Source organism: Vanacampus margaritifer, chromosome 13, assembly GCF_051991255.1.
Source record: "Vanacampus margaritifer isolate UIUO_Vmar chromosome 13, RoL_Vmar_1.0, whole genome shotgun sequence".
Taxonomy (NCBI): Eukaryota; Metazoa; Chordata; class Actinopteri; order Syngnathiformes; family Syngnathidae; genus Vanacampus; species Vanacampus margaritifer.
In genome coordinates this window covers 6,427,865-6,449,992 of record NC_135444.1, presented here as the reverse complement: position 1 = coordinate 6,449,992, position 22,128 = coordinate 6,427,865, and the positions used below count along the sequence as shown (strand labels likewise).

At 39.9% G+C, this 22,128-nt stretch overlaps 2 protein-coding genes across 6 annotated transcripts in view; one reads left to right on the top strand and one right to left on the bottom strand.

The window, feature by feature from the left end:
* ano8b (anoctamin 8b) overlaps window positions 1-12,562 on the bottom strand; it is a 41,541-nt gene extending 28,979 nt beyond the window's left edge. For both annotated transcript variants that reach the window (XM_077584258.1, XM_077584260.1), the window contains exon 1: window positions 12,179-12,562. In XM_077584258.1, coding sequence (XP_077440384.1) covers window positions 12,179-12,365 — 187 coding nt within the window. In that variant the 5' untranslated portion in view covers window positions 12,366-12,562. The remainder of the gene's footprint in view (window positions 1-12,178) is intronic.
* A 2,562-nt stretch (window positions 12,563-15,124) lies between these two features.
* Window positions 15,125-22,128, top strand: part of gtpbp3 (GTP binding protein 3, mitochondrial) — a 31,554-nt gene continuing 24,550 nt past the window's right edge. For 2 of the 4 annotated variants that reach the window (XM_077584707.1, XM_077584708.1), the window contains exons 1-5: window positions 16,072-16,283; window positions 16,658-16,926; window positions 17,466-17,552; window positions 18,372-18,454; window positions 19,396-19,515. In XM_077584707.1, the coding sequence (XP_077440833.1) occupies window positions 16,135-16,283; window positions 16,658-16,926; window positions 17,466-17,552; window positions 18,372-18,454; window positions 19,396-19,515 (708 nt within the window). In that variant the 5' untranslated portion in view covers window positions 16,072-16,134. Of the gene's footprint in view, window positions 15,232-16,071; window positions 16,284-16,657; window positions 16,927-17,465; window positions 17,553-18,371; window positions 18,455-19,395; window positions 19,516-22,128 lie in introns of those variants that run through there. The other 2 variants (XM_077584710.1, XM_077584711.1) reach the window with 2 other exon arrangements.

Sequence of the window (22,128 nt, the reverse complement as noted above, 5' to 3'; positions counted from 1 at the left end):
GTACCACTTATCCTCACTAGTGTCACAGCTGTGCTGGAGTGGAGTATCATGCCGGTCACGTTTTTTTCTTACGTCATCACAACATCCTGTTTCTGCCAGTATTGTTTCGGTGATAAACGTCTTTTGATCGGAATAGTGGAGCAAAAGTTTGTCAGCAGCAAACAAATATTGAATTTTTATTTGTATTTTCTTAAGTCAGTCTATTTAACAGCCACTCTTGCACGAGCGGATAAAAGAACAAGTCTAGCGCGTCTAACTGTGCTCATGGGTGGACTTTTCTTTCTTTCGGTATTTTCACAGGCGCACGCAGTTACATTCGGGCATTTGCACCGTTGTTGGCATGAACACAGCCGACTTGATTCCCAGCCAATGGAAGTAACTCATCTTGTTCCCTTTAAATTCAGTGCAGAGAGGTGCAAGGTCAACAACACATGGAGTCCATGCAGGAGATTGACGCGTGCAAGGTACATTTGTAAGGAGCAGTAAGAAGATCTCCACTTGAGGATGTGATGGAAAGCTGGCCAGGACAATCACAGCATAGCTCACCGCTACAGTAAAGTGGGTACTCGTATCCACCCCATATCTGTGCCATGGCTAGGGGAGTGATTTGAAAAATATATTAAAGATGTTAATAATAATAAACCAGTCCGGGTTGTACTCTATCTCTGGCATAAGTCAGCTGGGATAGTCAGTTCAGTTCACACATGACTAATGAGGATAAGCAACATAGAAAATGGATGGATGACTCCAAACCAAAAGAACCACAAAAGGACAGCCACAGTGCTCACATAACATTATACAGTAGGTGCCGTATCACTAAAGCCATCTTCCTATCTTTATTGCATAATTCTGTTTCATTCAGCTGGTTTATTAGAGTGCATTTAAAAATAATGAGTGATTTATCTGTGCTATATACTGTATTATTAAGATGAGGTGAAAAGGAAATGGGAGCTGTTTGTATTTATTCAGGTGTGAAAAAAACGTGTCTGTGTTCAATCTATTGAACACTTTTTCAGGCTGAATCGAATATTCTCAGGAGGGGATAACACATTATGAAAAAGCAAGTGGTGATGAGGAAGACAGTAGAATGAATAGCCGCCTTTGTCCAGCAAATAGGGCTCATACTTGCATAGTGGGCAACTGGCAGACTTGCAGAGGAAGGGATTTCTAATGAACTCACAAGAACAAAGAATGTAGATTACACGTCTGAACAATGTCCTGTGAACTTCTGTGTCACTTCTGTCTTTCAAGGTAAGTTGTATTTCCTATTCCTGTATCTGTAGCGGTTCCATATTTTTGCCTATATGGCGTTTGACAAATATACAGATAAATTAAGCCTTGCCAATTAATCTCATAATACTATGTTGTAAGGTCATAACTCTGAGCCTTTGGACTGGACTGTCTTTCAAAAATGTGTTAAAGTGGATGACGTTACCATTTATTGCACATGCACAGTGGAACGATGTCGATTGTATTTCAAGTTTATGCTACAAACACTGTTGTAATAAATTAAGTACAGTGGAGTATAGTACAGCTAATCGTGGAGGACAGGGACCGGGCTGACCCGTGAATAGCGAAAAGTTAATGTTATAATTGACCCCCTTAAAATGCATTGATGATTTTTTATAAACACAAATATAATGTAACCTGTATAATTATATTGAATTATAATCAAAGCCTCTGCTACCGTGAGAGTGAGGCCATCAGAAATGATGCTGTGCGCAGTAACAACAAAATCAAATCAAATCAGCGACTTCAGCGCAATTTAACAGCTGACCTAACCAATCTGTGTGATTACGTGAGCCTCTGTAGATGGAAAGGGATGGAGCTCAATAAGCAGAGGAGCCAGTAATTATTGTGCATTAGTTCATCATTCCTCCCATTTCCATTCAGCCTCAATGGCAGGCAGAGTAAGACACCATTGATGACTAAGGCAGCTTTGATTCCTCATGCCTTCAGAAAAGAAGCTTAAAGACGATCAATGCAGTTTTTCCTCTGACTCTTTTATCTCAGTGAGTTTCAGGGGGAAAAAACTTGAAGAATATCCGACTTATACAGTACTGACTGGAAGTAAAAAGAGACAAGCATATTTAGAAGAACACAAGTGGCAAGGATAGTGGCCTACTGTTGTGAGTGACTGCAAAGCAAACTATGCAATTGATGTGACAGTTTAAGTCATGCCATTATGTAAATGAACCCTCTGAAGATACAGTACATGCAAAGAAGCTCATTTCTTTAAGTGAAAACAATTGCATTCCAAGACCTTCAAACAAGCAAGGTGAATTTCATGTGCAAATACTCTAAGGTGGTTTAAGAAGTACATATGCAGTTTATATTCATATCAATTTCTTCATACATTGACCATTTCAACCTTATTGAAATCATGCCTCGAAACAATAATTAATCATTTTAAAACCATATTTGCAATGCCCTTGTTTGGCCCTTTATGTGTTTGTTGCTGATGGACACTTCAACCGACTGGTTTATAAAAAATCGATCATAGCGTAATGCAAAGCGTAAAAATGCAGAATGAGTATTTCCAGATTCTAGTCATATATCACACACACAGACACGTCTCACATGATGTATATAGTGTGAGAAGCGCATGGGTATGACAGCCCCTGCTTCATTTAACAGCAAAACACGGAAGCGGCTATCGAACATTAAACTCAACTGTTAAGCAGGCAATGAAGCCCAGCTAGACAGTTTATCAACACCGGCTTTGTCCTTGATAAATCATTAGTTGCCTCACGCCATAACAGCAGCAGATGAAAGGAGTATGGCCGGTTGCACGCCGGAGAAGACACGAAAATACATTGGCTAGCTTAACGCATGCTAGCAGCTTGCTATGCCAAGCAGATGGATGTAAAATTACCGTAGTCCAAAAAAATAAGCACTTCAGAGAATGGATGGATGATGGTAGGGAGATCAGACTGGGTTCTCTTTTACGGCAGTTTGGGGGTGGGTATTTTTTGTAATAACTTTCATTGCTTCAAGCATTCTCTTCAGTTCAGAGGCTGCATCAAAGCCTTCAGTATGTTCTAGCATTAACAAAAAATATTTTAAAAAAAACGTGTAAATACGTATTTGGGAGCAAATGAGCTGAAGGTGCATTGTGGAATTTAAAATGTTAATGTTAAAAAATTTTCTATATCATGCATGCTCCACCAATGCCCAGATTAGTACAAATAGCCCTGCCATTTTAACTGCGACTGCGTCTATTAGCTTGTATCTTCACTAACTAAAAGTAAACTAAAACTAAGCATTTTTCAAATAACAAAAACTACTAAAAACTAAGACAGCCACCCTGAACACTAATTAAAAATAACAAAACAAAAAACTAAATTAAAAACTAACTATAATCAAATATCCAAAACTGTAATAACCCTGGGCCAGAGGTGGCAGTCGTGAGTAAAAAAGTAACAACGAACGCACCTTTAAATAAAGGTTGATGCTGAGTTGCTGTTACCGCGTAGCGCATACAGTATGTGTACTCGATATGCTTTTAAAAAACAGTGATTATGGATTTGAAGTCCAGCCTCTAAGCACTATATATGACAATAAATGAAAATATATGACAACAACGATCTGTCGTATCACTCAATAGCAACTGGTGGGTAAACAAAAAGCCCAGACAATGATGTCACGTCCGTTCCTAACATGGTGCCGCACATTTAAATTAACCAGGGGGATTGTGGGCATGCTGTTTGGGCAAATACAAGATTAGACACAGACACCAAATAGTTACTAAACTACACAATATTGCTGCGTTAGCCCCATCAATGCCTAAAGAATGTAACGCCACAGGAACACTTGAAAATAAAAAGGTCAAAAATAAAGGACTGCAGCGTACCTGAGTAATTGATAGAATAGTCAACAAATAATCTATTCTAAAAAGATTACCGTAGTTTGTTGACAGCCCTAATCCAAATGTTTTTTTAAATATTCCCACTCTCATTTTGCTAATTAGAACAAGCATAATAAGCAATAAACACTGTACTAAACAAAGATGAAAAATATCCCTCAAAAAATTAAATCACAGATACACACCTGAAACTGCATGTACTTTTTGCACATCTGTTCAGCTGTTAGTTGTGAAATTGTAAACAGTAACAACTTAAATTAATTTTCATGCATGTAAAACCCCAACACAAATTACTAAAAGTTGCTGATTGACTGAAACCTGCCTTGGAAGTCACTTGAGGTGACATAAAATAGATGAGTCATAAGTTTTGAGTTTTTATGTTGTTGTTGCTGTTCCTTGCATCATGGCCACATTTGAAGGTTAAATCATGTTGTGGCTTATAGTGAAATCAAACAGTACATAGTGAATTGTGGCGCCTAGTGACAAATGCTTCCAACCTTTGAGCTTCTACATGAACAAGGAGAAGTGATTAGAAAAGGAAAATTACTTTTCATAGAACTCATTTTGGAGAGACCTCATTTTGGAGAGAGGAAAAGCCAGAGCAAAGATTGTATCTATCTGTCATCTCCAGCCGTGGGCTCTATTGTTAATGTTAATGTCTTGTTTACCCCATTGCAGAGCTGCATATAAATCAGTCGCCAGACACACTTCAGTCAGCGATAAAGACCAGAGGCTGACAAGTAATGATTCTGATTCTACACTGACCATAAAACGGCTATCAACTAATAAGTTTACCTTTCCAGGACCAATTTAATTTAAAAGTAATAATGATTTATATAATATTGCTACATGAATACCTCGTTGAGCAGTATTGTCATTTTCAAGGCACAATTTTTGATAAAGATATTGTAAAAGTGCCTTGGTGAATGGCTGACAAGTTGAAAAACAGTCCAAGCTGTACACCACCTCTTGCCTGAAGTCACCTGAGATAGGCTCCAACTCAACCACAACCTTTGTGAGGATAATATGCAATACAGAACATGGGTTGATTTAACTTGTAACACATCTCGGTGCATCATGGTCATCATGTCCCTTGTTCATCTTTATCTAGCATCTCCTCTCCAATTATAAACTGTACGTCTCTGTTTCAATCTCTGGAGGCTGTCAACGGCTTGTGTGAAACTCCACACAGCATTCCTCACCCTGGTCTTTGGATTTCTCTTGGCTTTGCTTAGCAACTACAAAAAAAAATTCACAGGATAAACACACCACAGGCTGACCCAATGCATGTTTCTCCACAACACCAATGACAGAAGAAGGAGGAGGATGGTTTGTGAAATTGCTCTGATTGCATTGAATGAAGTCTAAAATCAGAGATGCAATCAATGCGACATGGTAGATAATTCTGCACAAAGCAGCATGCCATCTGTGCGTCAAGCATATTAAGCCACAGGCTGTGCGGCATCATGTTCTGCTTCAGTTTGATCAACTTAATGGCAAGAAAACAGAAAAGTAGAAACCAGATAAGGACATTAAAGGTAACTTAGAAGTTGGGTGGTTAAAGGAAAAGATCCATTATCTGTGCCAATTAAACCATTCAAAATTGAGAATCTAGGGCAAATAAATCACCACTGGCACAACATATGCTTTATCACATCTTCAAGAGGGGTTTGCAACTTCCTGAACAGCACTTTGTAGTTTGTGACGCAGGTGTGCCATCATCGCTGTGTGGATTTTTAGAAACTAAGCCAGCAAGAACTGGAAAAAAAAAACTGCTGCTTTTGGCAGCAGCATTACTGATCAGGCACGCTCTCTGTGCGTCTGTGCTCTCAGTTTGTTGTAGAATTTTCCGCATCATGCTGAAAGGTTCATCAATTTGTCTTACTGTGCTACCACAGAGACACACCAAATTACAACCTACTTTCTCAGTTTTTAAAGCATACAGCACACTTTACATAATTTACAAACACTATTGCAAAGAGTAAAATTCATCAAAACATTATCATCCAACATAAGTAATATTCAATGCAAAGTTTGTCCAAAAATTAAGAATTGTGTCTACTCTACATTGATACTTTAAGCTTTATATGGAATCGAATTAAACTCAGAAGAGATTTCATTAGGTTACTGAAAAACATCAAATGCTTGATTAGAACTTTATACTTTTCAAAGACAAGGAGATAGCTCTGCCCAAATTTCAAAACACGTATTCACTTTTAAATATTGGTATTGTTGTGTATCATTACAGACTGATGTCAACCATGTAGTGTATGACTGTATGTCATATACTGCAAATTGCCAGTCCAGACATGAATTGTATGACTGTAGTCCTCAATTCATGTTCTCAGCAGCATATAAACACACATTCCTGCTGTTTGGCGCAGGTGGCGAGTGCCCAAACATCCAACCACTGGAGCTCATAAGTGCCAGTCCTAGCCAAGAAAAATGGAAGGGTTCATTTAGTGACATTTCAACTTTGACAACATCATCAATTCAGCATTCATAATTTATAATGGGACGGCAGTATCTATTACCACAGGTTTCTGCAAAAATATGTATAATAAGCGGGGGAAAACAGTTTACAAATAGCATGTGTTCCAATAAAATACAACGAGGGGAAATCTATTAAATTGATTGTAGCAATAACAATGTTTACTACACACTGAACAACTCCTACTGTACACTTTTAGTGTCAATGGGTGTGTAATAAATATAAGCGTTATCAACTGGCACAATAGTTTCCAAATTAGCTTAATGACCAGTCTCAAATATTCCCTTAGAACAGGCAAGAAGTTCTCTGTGGAGCATGCAATACAGAAATTATGAGAGAGGCAATTAGAGATCCAACCAGAGAGATTGATTAATTTGGGAGCCATTAGGGCGCAACACACTGCTTGTATTCACATTGCATTCCACAACATCAGCCCCTTCGTTTGAGAGCTGTGGGAGGATGCAAAGCCATTGGCTCCATGTGACTGCTGCTGCTGGGCAAAAAAAATTCAATGTGCCGCTCTCCCTCTCAGCTCTGCCTTGCCTGTAGTCTGCGCTACTGTACTTAAGCGATCCAGGTGACAAGGAACCTGACTCGAACTGTCAGAAACAAAGCGGAGGTAGGAAAGGAAAGTAAGTCAAGAGAACAAATCTCTGCTTTCCTCTTCTTCCAATGCATATTGCTGACTGTGAAGTGTAACTAACATAATCGGGCATTAAGATTATAAATAAGTCCACATTGTGAATCACACCGCTGTGTCCGAAAGGACTACACATAGGCGATATGTTTCCTTTTGAGCAGCTTTACTAGCTACCACCTGTACACAGCTACATTTTATAAATGGTTAGGGAACAAGAAAATGAACTTGCAGTTCACCAGCACATTACAGGTAGAAAAATACTTGCTTGCCATTTCCTCCCACACAAAAAGATAACAGATAAAAATACAAGACAGGAGGAATTTTATTCATGGTTTGAATTTCTAATAGTAATAGCAATCCAGCTATCAAATGCAAAAGCACACACTAGGCAAGTCATTATTGCAGGTGAAACACATGCAGATCCCAAGAGTAAGAGAAAAACCGGGGGGGGGGGGGAATATTTCAAATATGCCGCCCCATCATCCTGCAATGATTCTAAAGACTTCAAACATTTCTGAACACATTACCCTCAATGACTTTAAAGCTGCATTGTGGAGTTTAAAATGTTAATTATAAAGATTTTTCGACATCATGCATGTTCCACCAATGCTCAGATGAGTGTAAAGAGCCCTGTCTTTTTAATTGTGACTGAGCCTATCAGCTTGTATCTTCCCTTCAGTATGCCCCGAACACAGTTTCACAGTTTCTTATGGGTCGGGAGGGGTGGAACGTGATGTCATTCATGCTCGTCCCCATAGACATGATTGTAATAGTTAGTTACAGTCTTGCTCAGACAAGAAATTAAGTGGTACTGGTAACATAGCGATAACAAAGCTGTCGTGTTAGCTAGCATACGACACAATTGGGAGGGAAACTCAAAAAAATCAAGACGCCGGCTTCAACCACAGCCCAAACTCCAAGAAAATTGAAGAAAAACAAAGAGCGCACACTGTGCACAAGCTTGACACAGAGGCTGCAGTAACTTTTTAGGCCAGAGGTGCCAGTCGGGAGTAAAAAGGGGCAATGCACCGCAACTCCACAATGCACCGTTGATTTTAAGGGACAAAGAAAAACACTCCTGATGAAATTGTTAAACAGGAACTGAGCATGTTAAATTTTAAAGACCATGATGGTTTCCCAACTACTGCACAGACAAAATTATTCATTTGCCAATCAATTTAAATAAATCAAGAGTCTTTCCTATGACAAATGAGGCACAAAAGATAAAAGGCTGCCAGTTAGGTGAGGAGTGTGATGAGATATTGGAGTAGACAAGCCTCACTCTCTTGTCATTAAGAACACAAATTATCCATCCGACCATCCATCATCTACCGCTTATCCGGGGTCGGGTCGCGGGGGCAGCAGCTTTAGCAGGGAAGCCCAGACTTCCCTCTCCCCAGCTACTTCAACCAGCAACTCCGACCGGATCTCAAGGCGTTCCTAGGCCAGCCGAGAGATATAGTCTCTCTAGCGTGTCCTGGGTTGTACAGGCCGCCGCCGCCGGCGGGACATGCCCGAAACACCTCTCCAGGGAAATGTCCAGGAGGCATCCGAATCAGATGCCCGAGCCACCTCAACTAGTTCCTCTCAACATGGAGAAGCAGCGGCTCGACTCCGAGTCCCTCCCGGATGACCGAGCTTCTCACCCTATCTCTAAGGGAGAGCCCGGACACCCTGCGGAGGAAACTCATTTTCGCCGCTTGTATCCAGGATCTTGTTCTTTTGGTCACGACCCACAGCTCGTGACCATAAGTGAGGGTAGGAACGTAGATCGACCGGTAAATCGAGAGCTTTGCCTTTCGGCTCAGCTACTTCTTTACCACAACGGATCACTGCAGACACTGCACCGATCCGCCTGTCGATCTCCCGCTCCAACCTACCCTCACTTGTGAACAAGACCCCAAGATACATGAACTCCTCCACTTGGGGCAGGATCTCTTGCCCGACCCGGAGAGGGCACTCTACCATTTTCCGACTGAGGACCATGGTCTCGGATTTGGAGGTGCTGACTTTCATCCCAACCGCTTCACACTCGGCTGCGAACCGCTCCAGCGAGAGTTGGAGATCAAGGGCTTGAAGAAGCCAACAGCACCACATCATCTGCAAAAAGCAGAGATGCAATGTTGAGGCCACCAAACTGGACCCCCTCAACGCCTCGGCTGCACCGAGAAGTTCTGTCCATAAAAGTTATGAACAAAATCTGTGACGAGAACACAAATTATTAAAACAAAAATTGTTACCGGGCTGTCCTACAAATATTTTTCTTAAAAACATAAATAAATAAATATTAACATTGTTTTGCTAAATTACCAATTTACCACAAAAAAAATCATGAACACTAAAGGTGACAACTTTTGAGCTGGCATCCCCACAGAAGCTGAAACCCCAAACTCTGCATCCTCTGCATGAGCTACAAGGTCATCACCGGAATTAACTTAGAGGAATGAATAGAGATCCAAATTCCTATCTGAAACATGACCTAATTGTACCTCTTCGTTAATTGTATGTATCTCACTGTATCTCAGATAGCTAATTGGACATCCACAAATGACATGACCTGATTTTCACTACACAGACTCTCTCTAACAACAGTGGCCCCTGAGGAAACCCCAACTAATTGCTGAGATTTTTGTGTTGCTTTTTTTCTCATGATGGCCTCTTAATTAATCTTTGAAGGGAAGAAAAATGGTGATTGTGTGTCAAAAGTAGGAATACAGGTTCAAAGCCATCCAAGTCAACTGTGGTGGGATTAGGAAAACAAAGCGGAGGCAAAGAGGCGATGATCTAAGCTTTCAGTGAGAAAAGTCCTTGCAGGCAGCACCCAAAAATCTCAATTGGAGAAATTACCAGGCTTTGGTAGTCCTGGACGGTACTGACATGTCACGGCTGATATGAGAAACTGTATCATGATGGCAATCCGTATCCATCACTCTCAATACTAGGCGTAGGCTCAAAAAAATCGATACAGGAATATATCATTGCAGCCCTCTTTACAATACACGTATCGATGATAGACGTTTCTGGGGTTGGTGAAAGACTCTGGTTGGTAACCCGGTGGGTAGTAGGTAATGTCTGGTCGGTGCTGGATTTCACTTTCCTTTATTTTCTTTGATCCTTCCTCGGGTCTCCTGACAACCTCAGGACTTTAGCTGGATTCTAAAGTATTCGGTTTAGGTAAACGGTATGGGATTTTTAATAGGTTTTAGGTGAACTAATGAGTACACACTCACACGCACGCACACACACACACACATACAAAATAAAAATTGTAAAAAAAAATAAAAATTGTAAAAAAAGAGAGAGAGAGCAATGATGATGACATGTTGAATCGGTAAAATTACCGAATGAACAATACTGAGCTCTCAATAAAAAAAATAAGAAAAACATATCTCCAGAAAAAAAATAAAAATAAAAAATACAATACACGTATCGATACAAGGGCATCAGAATTGGCATTGCACATTCATTCATTAAGTTTCAAGTGTCTTTGAAAGCTTCTCTTTGTGCAGTGCGCACACATTTCGACCATGCACGTTGATGGCAGTCAAACCAACAATTTAGGAGACAGATGGGATGTTATCTATGGACAAAATAAGAAGGAACTTAACTAGGAAAAAAGAAAACATATACACACTTCAATTAGCCCTCTCAGCCTGCCTATAAGATACACCACTGAGATAACTTTAACACCTTTTTAATTATTTTGTGTACATTTGACCTCCACATATTAAACTATGTGTGGGATTCAGGTCAGCTTGGCACTACTGTATACTGGAAACTACTGGGTGCCGCCACCTCAACCTGATGACATCAGTCTACTCTTTCAGTCAGCAGCAATCTTCTCAGGTTACCTCCAACAGGCACTCACAGCCCATTGCATCACTCTGCAGCAGCACTTGCAGGTTGCAGCCCTCACACAGGAAACAAACCTGGCTCCATAGCTGAAACTAGACCCTGTCTAATATTGGTCTATTTGGAAAATCATGTGCTATTGTTACAAAGATTGCTATGGTCAGGTGCTTTCATAGTGTCATTGAGGAGACTTGACACGGCAATGCCAAATTAGACAAATCTATTTTAATGTGATAAGGATTATAAAACACTAGGGGTGTTAGAAAAAATCGACTCGGCAATATATTGCGATATTACAGCGCGCAATTCTTGAATCGATTCGATATGCGGCCGAAACTATTTTTAAACATATATTTTTTAATTGGAATATTCAACAAAACGTCTTACTTAGGGTTAGGATTCACACATTAAGCATGGAAGAATGTTATATTAATGGAACATTAAGCCTTAATATTTTATTTCAGTACTGTTCAGACATGAAACAGACTGCAACCTGTTTGTTAAATGCAGTGGCTCAGTTACAAGCCTGAATTTTCAGATGAATAAATACATTTTCATACAAATCTTACAGTGTACATGTACAAGTTTACTGATTAGTATTTTCTAAATTTAAGTTTAAAAATGATCGCAATAATCAATTTATAGATTCGTATCAGGATTAATCTGTATCGAATCGAATCGTGACCTATGAATCGTGATACGAATCGAATCGCCAGGTACTAGGCAATTCACAACCCTATAAAACACACAAAGTAAATGTAGCGTTAAAATCTAAACATACAGTACTTTTGCTAACCAACATACAAACTAGCACTGAGGCAATAACAATTAAGTAGACACAGCCACAGCCAGTCAATGCATAGCTGAGAAATCCCTGGATGACATACTGAAGTTGCTAAACATTTGATTACCAAGAGGGAGAGAAGAGCTTAAATTACCACGTAGAACCAAATTCCTTTTTAAATAAAACCCAAGTGATCCATCCCATGGACGGTTTCCAAGCCCATAAATGCAGTGGAAGTACATCAATTCTTGTGTGATCCACCACAATAAACAACATAGTCTACTCTGGAAGGTCAAAAGCTGACTACTGTACTGTTCACACATGGCCATTTTCCATACGAGTAGGGGGACATAAACAGTCAGCAGCGACAAGAACAGGTGAAAGTCATTGTTTTACAGACGTCTAGTACAATCTGGTGCTAATTTTAGGCAGCACGGTGCAGACAAAAGAAGGGTGCCTCGAGGTTTCTGAGGCTCGTCTCGTTTCCAGCCATCCCACAATCCACCTGCCCGCAACACTCCCATCGTCCCGGCCGGCCACACTCACCCAATACACCAGAGCTAGAGCTTTGCGACGGGTTAGCAGCTGTCTCTGGCCTCTCTGCATCTGCCTGCTGCGTTCGGTGACGGTGGCGGCCGCTCTCGGGTCCGTCGCCGGCCGCTGTCGCACCGCCGCCGCCGCCGGCAGCGGCCGCCACCGACGCTGCGGCTCCTTGCGTCCCCGCGTCGGGCATGCTCTCTATCCGCGAGGAGCGACGCGTGCTGTGGGAATTCTCCTGGCGCTCGAGCAGGGCTGTCGCATCTCAGGGTGAGGGCAGAGCATGGGAACGGCGCGGCGGTGGAGTTTCGGGGTTCAAAGAGTGTGAAAGTGACGTGAAGGTTGTCTGTGATGGTGCAGCGGTGGGACTGTGGAACAGGATGCGTGGTTCGATCGAGAGCTACCCCGCGATGACAACAGGGGCGGGACAAAATAAGCTGGGGGAGGGTAGGGGGCGACAGGGGGCTGGGCCACACACACCTTGAGGACAGACAATTCACCACGTAGTCTAATGTCTGGAAAAATAGGCATTAGCTCCCAATGAGAAATCAAAGGTCATAGACTAAATACACATCAAAACTTGGAGAGTCAAAATTGCAGTTACATTTGTGGGAGTCCATTTCAACTCCCATAGTGTGATTTTAATCTTTTCAGAGTTAAATGACATCCAGAGTAGGTGTTATTCACAGAGGTGATCCCCCTAGAGTTAGATCAACTCCACAGAGTGTTAGATTAACTCCGCTTTGCACCTGCACGTCTCCAGTTTGAGAGATAAGTCAGCGCCATTTTCTTTGTCCTCCTTTCCTCCTTGCTTATCCCTGGGAAACACTGACAGACAAAATGAGTTTGGGCCCATTCATTAGTTTTCACTCACAGAGGATAGTGTGGTCAACATTAACATGCTTAAAATGTTCTCTTCAAAAGAGGTGTAGGGTTAAAATTGATAACCGTTACATTGGGCCGTCATTGACGGAAAACCACCCTTTGGCGAGTGCTTCTGTATTTTCGGCGAGTACTTTATGAAGCAAAGCCGCGAAAAATACACGGACTGAGAGTCTACTCAGTCAGTGTATTTTTTTAGGCTTCGCCTCGTAAAGTACTTAGCCTATTGAAAATGTGGAAGCATTCATCGTGGTGATGGGCCGATATAACGTCCTACATGTTATGTGGCCTTTAGAGGTTATATTTTGGCAAATCGCAACGGAACGTAGAACGTATCACTCGCGAAGTGAGGGAAGACTACAGTTTACCGTTACTTATTTCTGTGAACTTGTCTTTTCTACTGTATTCTTAATTTTCTGTTACTCGTCAAAGGGACGGCATCTATAAATTAACTACAATGCTGTTATCTTGCACAGAGCATCTGTTCTCTTGAGTTTAATGTGTTCTGTACATGATCCCTTACAATTAAATTAATAAAAAATTTACTTCGTTATTATAGTCAAGTACACGTTGATAAAGTCTTTATTGTTACCAATTTCTTAGCATGCTTCTCTTATTATACAACTCATCAGTTCTTTAGTAATTGATCTTTGACAAAATATCCAAAAGATGAAATACATTGTGTTATGTTTGGTAGAATTAACTGCTATAGTTGGTAGGGGGGGAAATATATATATACAAGAAAAGAAATGAATGAAGATTGTAAATAACAAAGAACTCTATCGGTGCAATACACACCATTTCAAACTACAACCACATTAATAAACATATTATTAAATTGATACCTCTATAAAAGTGTCAATCAAAGTCAAGCATCATTGTCTTGATAAAGGCAATCAATACTTGTGAATTGGAAACATTCATTTGTTTATTCTGTTGAAGACACATATGATTAAAACCTCTCAAGATTTCCAGCAACTCTTCTGTATGCATGTTGATCATTAAAAACCACAGTGAAAATTCCCAAAAACTATTTTTCTTTAAAATTATTTACATATGTATTAACTTTAAACCTTAATATTTGTCATGTATGGCATCAAGTATTTTTTTTTTTATGAACTTGAAATACCTGTTCATGATACGTACAGGATGGAGTGTTTTGTCATGTTTGTTCAAACAGCCTAACAAACAACCTAACAAATAAAAAAGTGGCAAGTTGACACCTTATGTAAACATATAGACTATGCTTTAAAACAAACAGTATTGGGGGCTACGTGGCAGTCAGCTGATGTTACACTATGTTCTATTCCAATGTTTGTGTAACATTATAATAGTGGTTGAAGATGAGGATGTTTGTCCACTTCAACAGCTGTTGGGTAAAAGCTGCCATACTCTTTACACACAAAGGGCAGCTGGCTATAAATTATTTTGAGATGCAAGGTGAAGATTACTTCTGGATTTTAGGTCATAATCTTTGGTATGTACACAGTGTATTCCCTGGATGCAGTGTTTTATAGTACAGCCTACATGCAAGCCCTAGGCCCAACCCTTGTTTGACTCTTAAGAGTGACTTTTTTTCTTTAGAGTCTCTGCTATATGTCCCTCACCTGTGGGCATGTGGAATGTTGTCTTTTTTTTTTTCTTCAACAGCGGATAGTCAGAGTTGGGATTCAAAGTGCGGACCTATTGTCATTGGATGACCTGCTTCTACCAATTGAGGCACCACCACCCTGCAAGTCCACTAGTCAAAGTTGAGATGGACAGCATTGATCTTTTTTTGTGAGCAGAGTCTTCTACCTAGCAAGCCTTCCATGAAAGCCTTGTCGATTTACTTTTCTTCTGATTGTGGAAGCATGCACATGTGTCTCAGATGCAACAAAAGAGGTCTACAAATCCCTTGATGTGATGTGCGAGTTGGCTTTTTACCTGAATTATCTTTTTTTTGTGGTTCTTGCTGATATTTTAGAAGGTCATGCACTTCTAGGCAGGATTGTAGTAATTTTCAGTGTTCTCTAGTTGCAGATGATCTGCTTCACAGTGGAATGATGAAGCTCTTTTTTTTTTTTTTTTAGATTTCTTTATAGCTTTCCTCAGACAGATGTGCTGTCACTACCCACTTCCTGAGGTCCCCTGAGATTTCTCTTCCTCTCAGCATGACTGACCTGTATGGGTTCACCTGGGTAAGACGTAAGACTAAAGTGACGTGGTTTTGTCTCTGTTTCAGTCAGTGATGCACAATTTCTTTGCTAAACCTCTCATTTCATTGGTCCATTTCAGCGGATAGTTTAGCTACCAATTTGTCCTACCTAAACCTACTTGACTGCTTGTTTTAAACAATGCAGCTCAGGGTTCACTTAGTTTTGCACCTACATAAATTGACCAAAAACTATATTTAATTAAGTTTTTAATACACAATTGATTAAAAAAAAGAAAAAGAAAAAGAAAAGAACAATGCATTGAATTGATAAACCCACACCTGTTATTTCATATAAAATGTAATGGTTCAGATTGAACAACAAAATCAGGTTAAAAACAATTGGAAAGTCCAAAGATATTTATAAAAACACTCGATGGTTCAAGGCGGAGCCGGTGTATCATCACTGGTCGGCCATCTTAGGACAGAAGACTGCTCGGGTGCGCTTGCTGTAGTTGGTGGTAAGGATTGGATATGATATGATTGGACATGATTCAGGCTGGATTTTAAAAAGGTATAGAATAATTTTTAAACAGATTAAAAAAAACTCGGCATCGTTGTTTATGTCATCTCTTGTGTTATATCGAACAATAAAAATTCAAATCGGTTGAGAAGTTCAGCAGCGGCTCTGTCCCAAGATGGCCGCTCTGTGACGACATTACTTCTGATTGGCTCACAACGCGCACTCCTCGAGTAGTCCGGAATGAATTTAAAGACGTACAGTAGGCGGGACGTTTGTAAACTGACAGGTTTTTAAACGAATTGAACTTCATGACTTCCACTATTCAAGGAAATTAACCAATCAAAATCAGCAAGGAAGCTGCAACCTTCACTATGCATGTGTAAACATAATGGGTCAAAATGAGCATAGAGTTTGTCATTTCCATACATGATATATGTTCGACCACCGTCGTTTTACAGTCATGGAATAAGTTCTACGGGAAGCAGAAAGTTACTGCACTGTGTTACTTTAATCACGATGCTATCGTCTGCGCATCACGGAATAAGGACAGCCACAGTCCACATCTTTAGGACAAGGTTTGTAGTTCCTTTTCGTTTGTTGACTGTTATCACAGAGGAAGCTAAAACATGTTATGGCGTCATAACGTGATGTTTATACCCCCCTTCCGTCGTGTAAACGTAGAAAAAAGCAACACATAAATAAACTTTTAAGTGCTAGTGAGTATTACAAGTACAGCCATTTTATATATTTATCTTTACTTTGAATTAAGGTAAATTAAAATTAAATAATTACTGGTACAGTTTGCCAGCAATTTAGTCCTCCCCAAATTAATTGTAACGGGTTTATTGACAATTCGACATATTAATAATCTACAATTTAATATGTTAGGTCTCTCATTTATCATATGGACTGAATACAATACAGTGTATCTATTATCCCTATTTATCAGATGGACTCCACTCTTCAGGCACCTGAGCTCCTTCGATGGAGTCCCTCCTGCACTGATTGATGCTGAAACTATCTTTGCATTATCATCAGGCCATGGCAAGTGTGGGGTTGCTGTGGTACGGATCAGTGGCCCTGCATCCGCTACAGCCCTCAGGTATATGGCGGGCCTCACACGCAAACTGCCTGTGCCTCGCAGTGCATTGTTAAGGAGCATCACACATCCCCAGTCAAAAGAGGTGCTGGACCGTGGGCTTGTCCTTTGGTTCCCAGGTGTTTAAAACACTTACATTACTCACACATCTGATTTTGATTCCTCATTGTATTATTTCTCCCTTTGTACAAATGCTATCAAATAAGATATATCCCTTTATTTTCTATAGTGCTTGGAGTCATTAGGATCATGCCTATAACAGCTGATTTTGGGAGACAGTTGGGGTAAACCTTGGACTGGTTAGCACTCGTCAGTCACCAATCAATCACAGGGTGCATACTGACAAACAATTCACGCTCACATTCAGACATATGGGTTCCTCCTAGATCCCAAACGCATGCATATTTGAAGAATTTGTAAATTGTCCATAGGTGTCAATGATTGTTTATTTGTGCCCAGTGATGGCTGGCGACCAGTCCAGGGTGTAGTTTGCCTCTTGCCCAAAGTCAGCTAGGATATGTTGCTGGTCCTTCATATCATATGTGACCCTAATGAGGAAAAGTGCCAAAGAATATGGATGAATGTTGCTCCCTCATTTGGGAAATCAGACATTTATATTTAGTCTCTTACTATGGTGTCTTTTTTTAAATGTTACCAGCCCCTCACAGTTTCACAGGAGAGGACAGTGTTGAGTTCCATATCCACGGAGGTCCTGCTGTTACTGCTGCTGTCCTTCAGGCTCTCGGTAACTCTCTATTTCATAGGTGTCAAACTCCGGTCCTCGGGGGCTGCAGCCCTGCAGGTTTTGGAGGTTTCCCGCTTCCAACACAAGCTGATTCCAATCAGCAGGATTGTTATCAGGCTTATGCAGAACTTGCTGATGAGCTGATCATATATCAGCTGTGTTGGAGAAAAGAGACATCCAACACCTACAATACTCCAGCCCCCGAGGACCGGAGTTTGACACCTATGCTCTATTTACGCTCTTTTTTTTGTTTCGTAGAATTTGAATAAATGGATGCATTGTTGTAGCACGACATACACACAATTAATCATATGATGTTGTACAGTCATGTTGCATTGCATCCTCAAGTTTGACAAGCAAAGCAACTTACCACAAAAAAGGAAATGCTTGATTGCACTTGCTTCTTTGTGCCTTTAGAGAGCAGCGTTGCGTCAATTTGAAGAATGGTCTATAGACAGGATTAAAAAACAAACCAACATTGCTGTGCTTTTTACAAGGTGCTATAGGTTTTAAACAAAAATAAACTAATTTGAAAGATGAGAAAACATGCAATATGTAATATTTTGCAGTATTTAAAGGCTATAGAATTAGTTGGACATTGTTGCTCTTCTTTGATAGTACTTATAATTGCGGAAACTGTTGTTTCAGAGTAACTTCAAGGAACCATTCTTGACCTGTGACCCTGTATTTTGTCATTGTTAATGTTTTATGTGGGTGCCTACGTGCAATGGTGTGTGGGTATATTGTGCGCAAAGTGCATACATTAATATTATTTTATCATGTTTGCATGCTGTGTTTGGTTATGTGTTTGTTTCTCAGGAAGTGTGCCTGGCATGAGGCCTGCTGAGTCTGGGGAGTTCACGCGAAGAGCCTTTCAAGCAGGGAAACTTGGCCTGACAGAGGTAGGTTGAAAATAGTAAATCATCTTACAGCATATTTTTGGGGGTATTTTACAGTCACTCAAGACCATTTGATTTATTTTAAGCACGACTCATATCCAGCCCAGTATGTACCTTTGTTATATTGTATGTTTTCTCTGGTTCATGTCATTTTCTGTAAAGTCCCTGTAAAGTGAAAATAAATGTCTTCTAAATTGACACACCATAAACATGAGTGTTGTCAACAACCCTGCCAAATTTGAATGAATTGATTGAAATGAGGCTTCACAACTGTGCACAATCAATCTGTTCTTCGCGCTCTCAAACCGTGTGGGCGTGTCAGCTAAATGCGTTTAAATCACACCAGCGCAAACCACCGATCCTGTCAAATTGGACTTAAAAATAAGGAGAAAAAAAATGATTAAAACCAATTTAACACTATATCCCCACATTTGAGTATTACGCAATGCTTAGTATTTGCACATGTTTAGCAATTATCTTCATACACATTTAGAAACAAATCTCTGAATTCACTTTACAGGGTCTTAACAGAACACAACACACAAGGCATCTTAGTACCAAGCATTTACCTCATCATCCCATAGAAGTGTGTGTTGGTTGTTTTTTCTTTTTCTTGTTGGTCATATCGAATGCTGTAATATCAGCATTCCCTGTCATGCTCCTTTGCTATTTACTTACTACACAACTCCAGTGTTTTTCACATTCCAGTACAACTGTACAATGCTCAATTTCTAATGCCTTTAAATCACAGCAATGTAATGAACATTTCACTTAGGCAAAATGCAAGTAAAAAGCATCATGTAAGTAAGGCCTGAGAAACGATCAGTCTTTTATGGTACAATGCCTACAGTAAGCATTGATGATGACTACAAAGATTGTGCTTGACAGTGTGGTTAAAGTCTATATTTTCACTGGTTCACTGTCTGTTGTCATGCTCCTTGAAGGTGGAGGGGCTCGGGGATCTTATCCATGCTGAGACTGAGGCCCAGAGAAGACAGGCGCTAAGACAAATGTCAGGAGAACTCGGCCATCTCTATCAGGGCTGGAGTCACAACCTGAAACGGGTATGTTGGTTTTACCCACCTCACCTTCTCCAAATCTCTATTGCATAGTGATTGTTAGACATGCTTTCACCAGTCAATTTATTGTATACCTTGATCATAAATATTAGGAACTGTCATGTCTTTTTTCTTCATGGCAACAAAGTGTTGGCTTTCCCCTGTGTTTTTTTTCCCCATGCTGACGTCACTCATTAGCTGTAGATTTGCTGGTTCCATACTTTTGACGTGAATTCTTTTGAACATAGAACAGGTGACAATGGAGTCCTTTGAGTGTAGTGAAATGATTTTTGAGACAGTTTAAGTTTGGTTGCTTGATGCATTATTCTTGTGGAAGTAGCCATCACAACATGGTATAAAGTTAAAGTACCACTGATTGTCACACCCACCTAAGTGGGGGGGATATAGCCTACTTTACGGTGTTCAGAAAGGATGAATGTGGTCAGTAAAATACAAAGTATACCCCAAACCATTTTACCACCAGCCGGAACTGCTTGTCTATGTCAGAATCCACGTTTCTTTGTGTTGTTTTTGCCAAATCATGAGCCTACCGCAGCAACAATGGAAACTTTTCATGTCAGGCAGCTTCCTCAGTTGGGACTTGAGTTAGTTAACCTTATATCACCTCAAACCATTCTGGTCATTCCCCTTTGGCCTCTGTTATCACCAAGATATTGTTTAACACAATGAGCTGCTACTTACATGGACATTTTCTCTTTTCTGACATAATTTGTAAACTAGATGATTGTGTGTTAAAATTCCACCAGATAAACAACACTCTTGTCTGGTGATAAGTACAATAATAGGGGACTTATGGACGATAGATGTTTATTTCTTTTAATTGCTTGGGGAAAAAATACTGGATTTCTGAATTGGTTTCCCACCCGTCGGGTGTGTGTGTGAAATTACACAACCAAGTAAATACTTAATTAGCTGCTTATTTCCAATAATATATGTATGGGAGTTGTCATAATTTGGGTATTTTACAGGTCATTGCCCCTACAGTAAAGTAAACAATGTGTTGATGGTGTGGATGTTAAGTGTAATGTAATTTTTTTATACAATAGGGAACTGGTTTAAATTGTGGAAAATGTTAAATCTGTCTCATATAATACATTAAAAAAATAATTAAATCACATTTCTGGCCATTCTGGTGCTCATGTGAAATCTCCAACAAGTAGTAATCTATCTTGACCATGCCTTAATGCTTTGATTTGCAACCATGTGATTAACTGATGAGATATTTGTGAGAACAAGCAGTTGAATCTACCGGTAATTGAGTATCCTGAGAGAAATTTGGTCTACTGTGTCTATTCTTCATTGTGTAGTGAATTAAAGTGTGTGTGTGTGTGTGTGTGTGTGTGTGTGTGTGTGTGTGTGTGTGTGTGTGTGTGTGTGCGTGTGTGTGTGTGTGTGTGTGTGTGCCCCAATGTTGATGGACCATGCTGACAGATGTTTAGCTGGTTCAAAACTACTTCTGAGAAACACATTATGTTATCTTTTCACATCATGTGACTGCATTTGTGTGAAGCCAGAACTTTATGGACACCAGCCAAGTGATCCCGTGTTGCACCAGTGGGGAGCAACTGTTCCAGGTGTTTTTCCTTGAGAAACTTCCTGAGATGTTTCTCTTTACATTTCTTCTGGGAAAGTGAGAATAATATAGTAACATTAGAATAACACCGTTTGTTTGAACTGTGAAGCTTTGCGTGAAACTCTGTTAAAAAAAACAATGCAACTTTTTTAACTATTATCGCATGTGTGCATGGATCGGAGTATGAGAATCTGCGGCTTCCTGTTTTTCTTCAGCTATACTACTATTGTGTGTGTTCCGCAATGTCAATCATGATGATTTGTGGTGTGGTGGAAGTACAGAGGCTTTCCTAAAGCTGGATTCCGCTTCCAAAACACATTGGAAGCTGTTCAATTTAATGTTTTGGTTTCCATTATAAATCAAATTTATGCTATGTATGTGTCAGACACTCATTACTGTTGATTTTATTTATTTTTTGCCCTAGGAGAAGGACATCTATATTTGGAAGATTATTGACTTTTTCTTTATACCATGCACTGTAGTAGTGCTTATATATAAATATTAGAATCCAATTAAAGAGTATAGTAGTACATGAAAATTCTGTCTACTATGATAACTATGATAATAATAACGCTGAGATTTGGTTGAGGTATTCATTTAACATCCTTATTTAGTTTAAATAAGTATTTAAAATTAAATATATTGGCAGCACAAAACCACTACAAATTGCAATAATATTAAAAACCTTTTGTTAAAATCTTGCCTCATTCACAGTCTATCAAAACTGAACAGGGGAGACAGACCCTTTTTTTTTTTTTTAGAAGAAGAATAATATTTTTTGCTGGTTTCACAAAAGTGAACCCATCACAGTAGCACTGCTTTTGAACTTTGCACTGATAATAATCTGGATGGTCCTTTTCCTCATTGGCCGGAGTACACGGCATTTGTGACCCCCCAAAACAATTTGCGATATGGACTTGTCAGACCACAGCACATTTTTCCACATTGCGTCAGCTCATCTCATATGATCTCGGGCCCAGAGAAGCCATTGGTGCTTCTGACTGTTATTGATATATGGCTTTTGC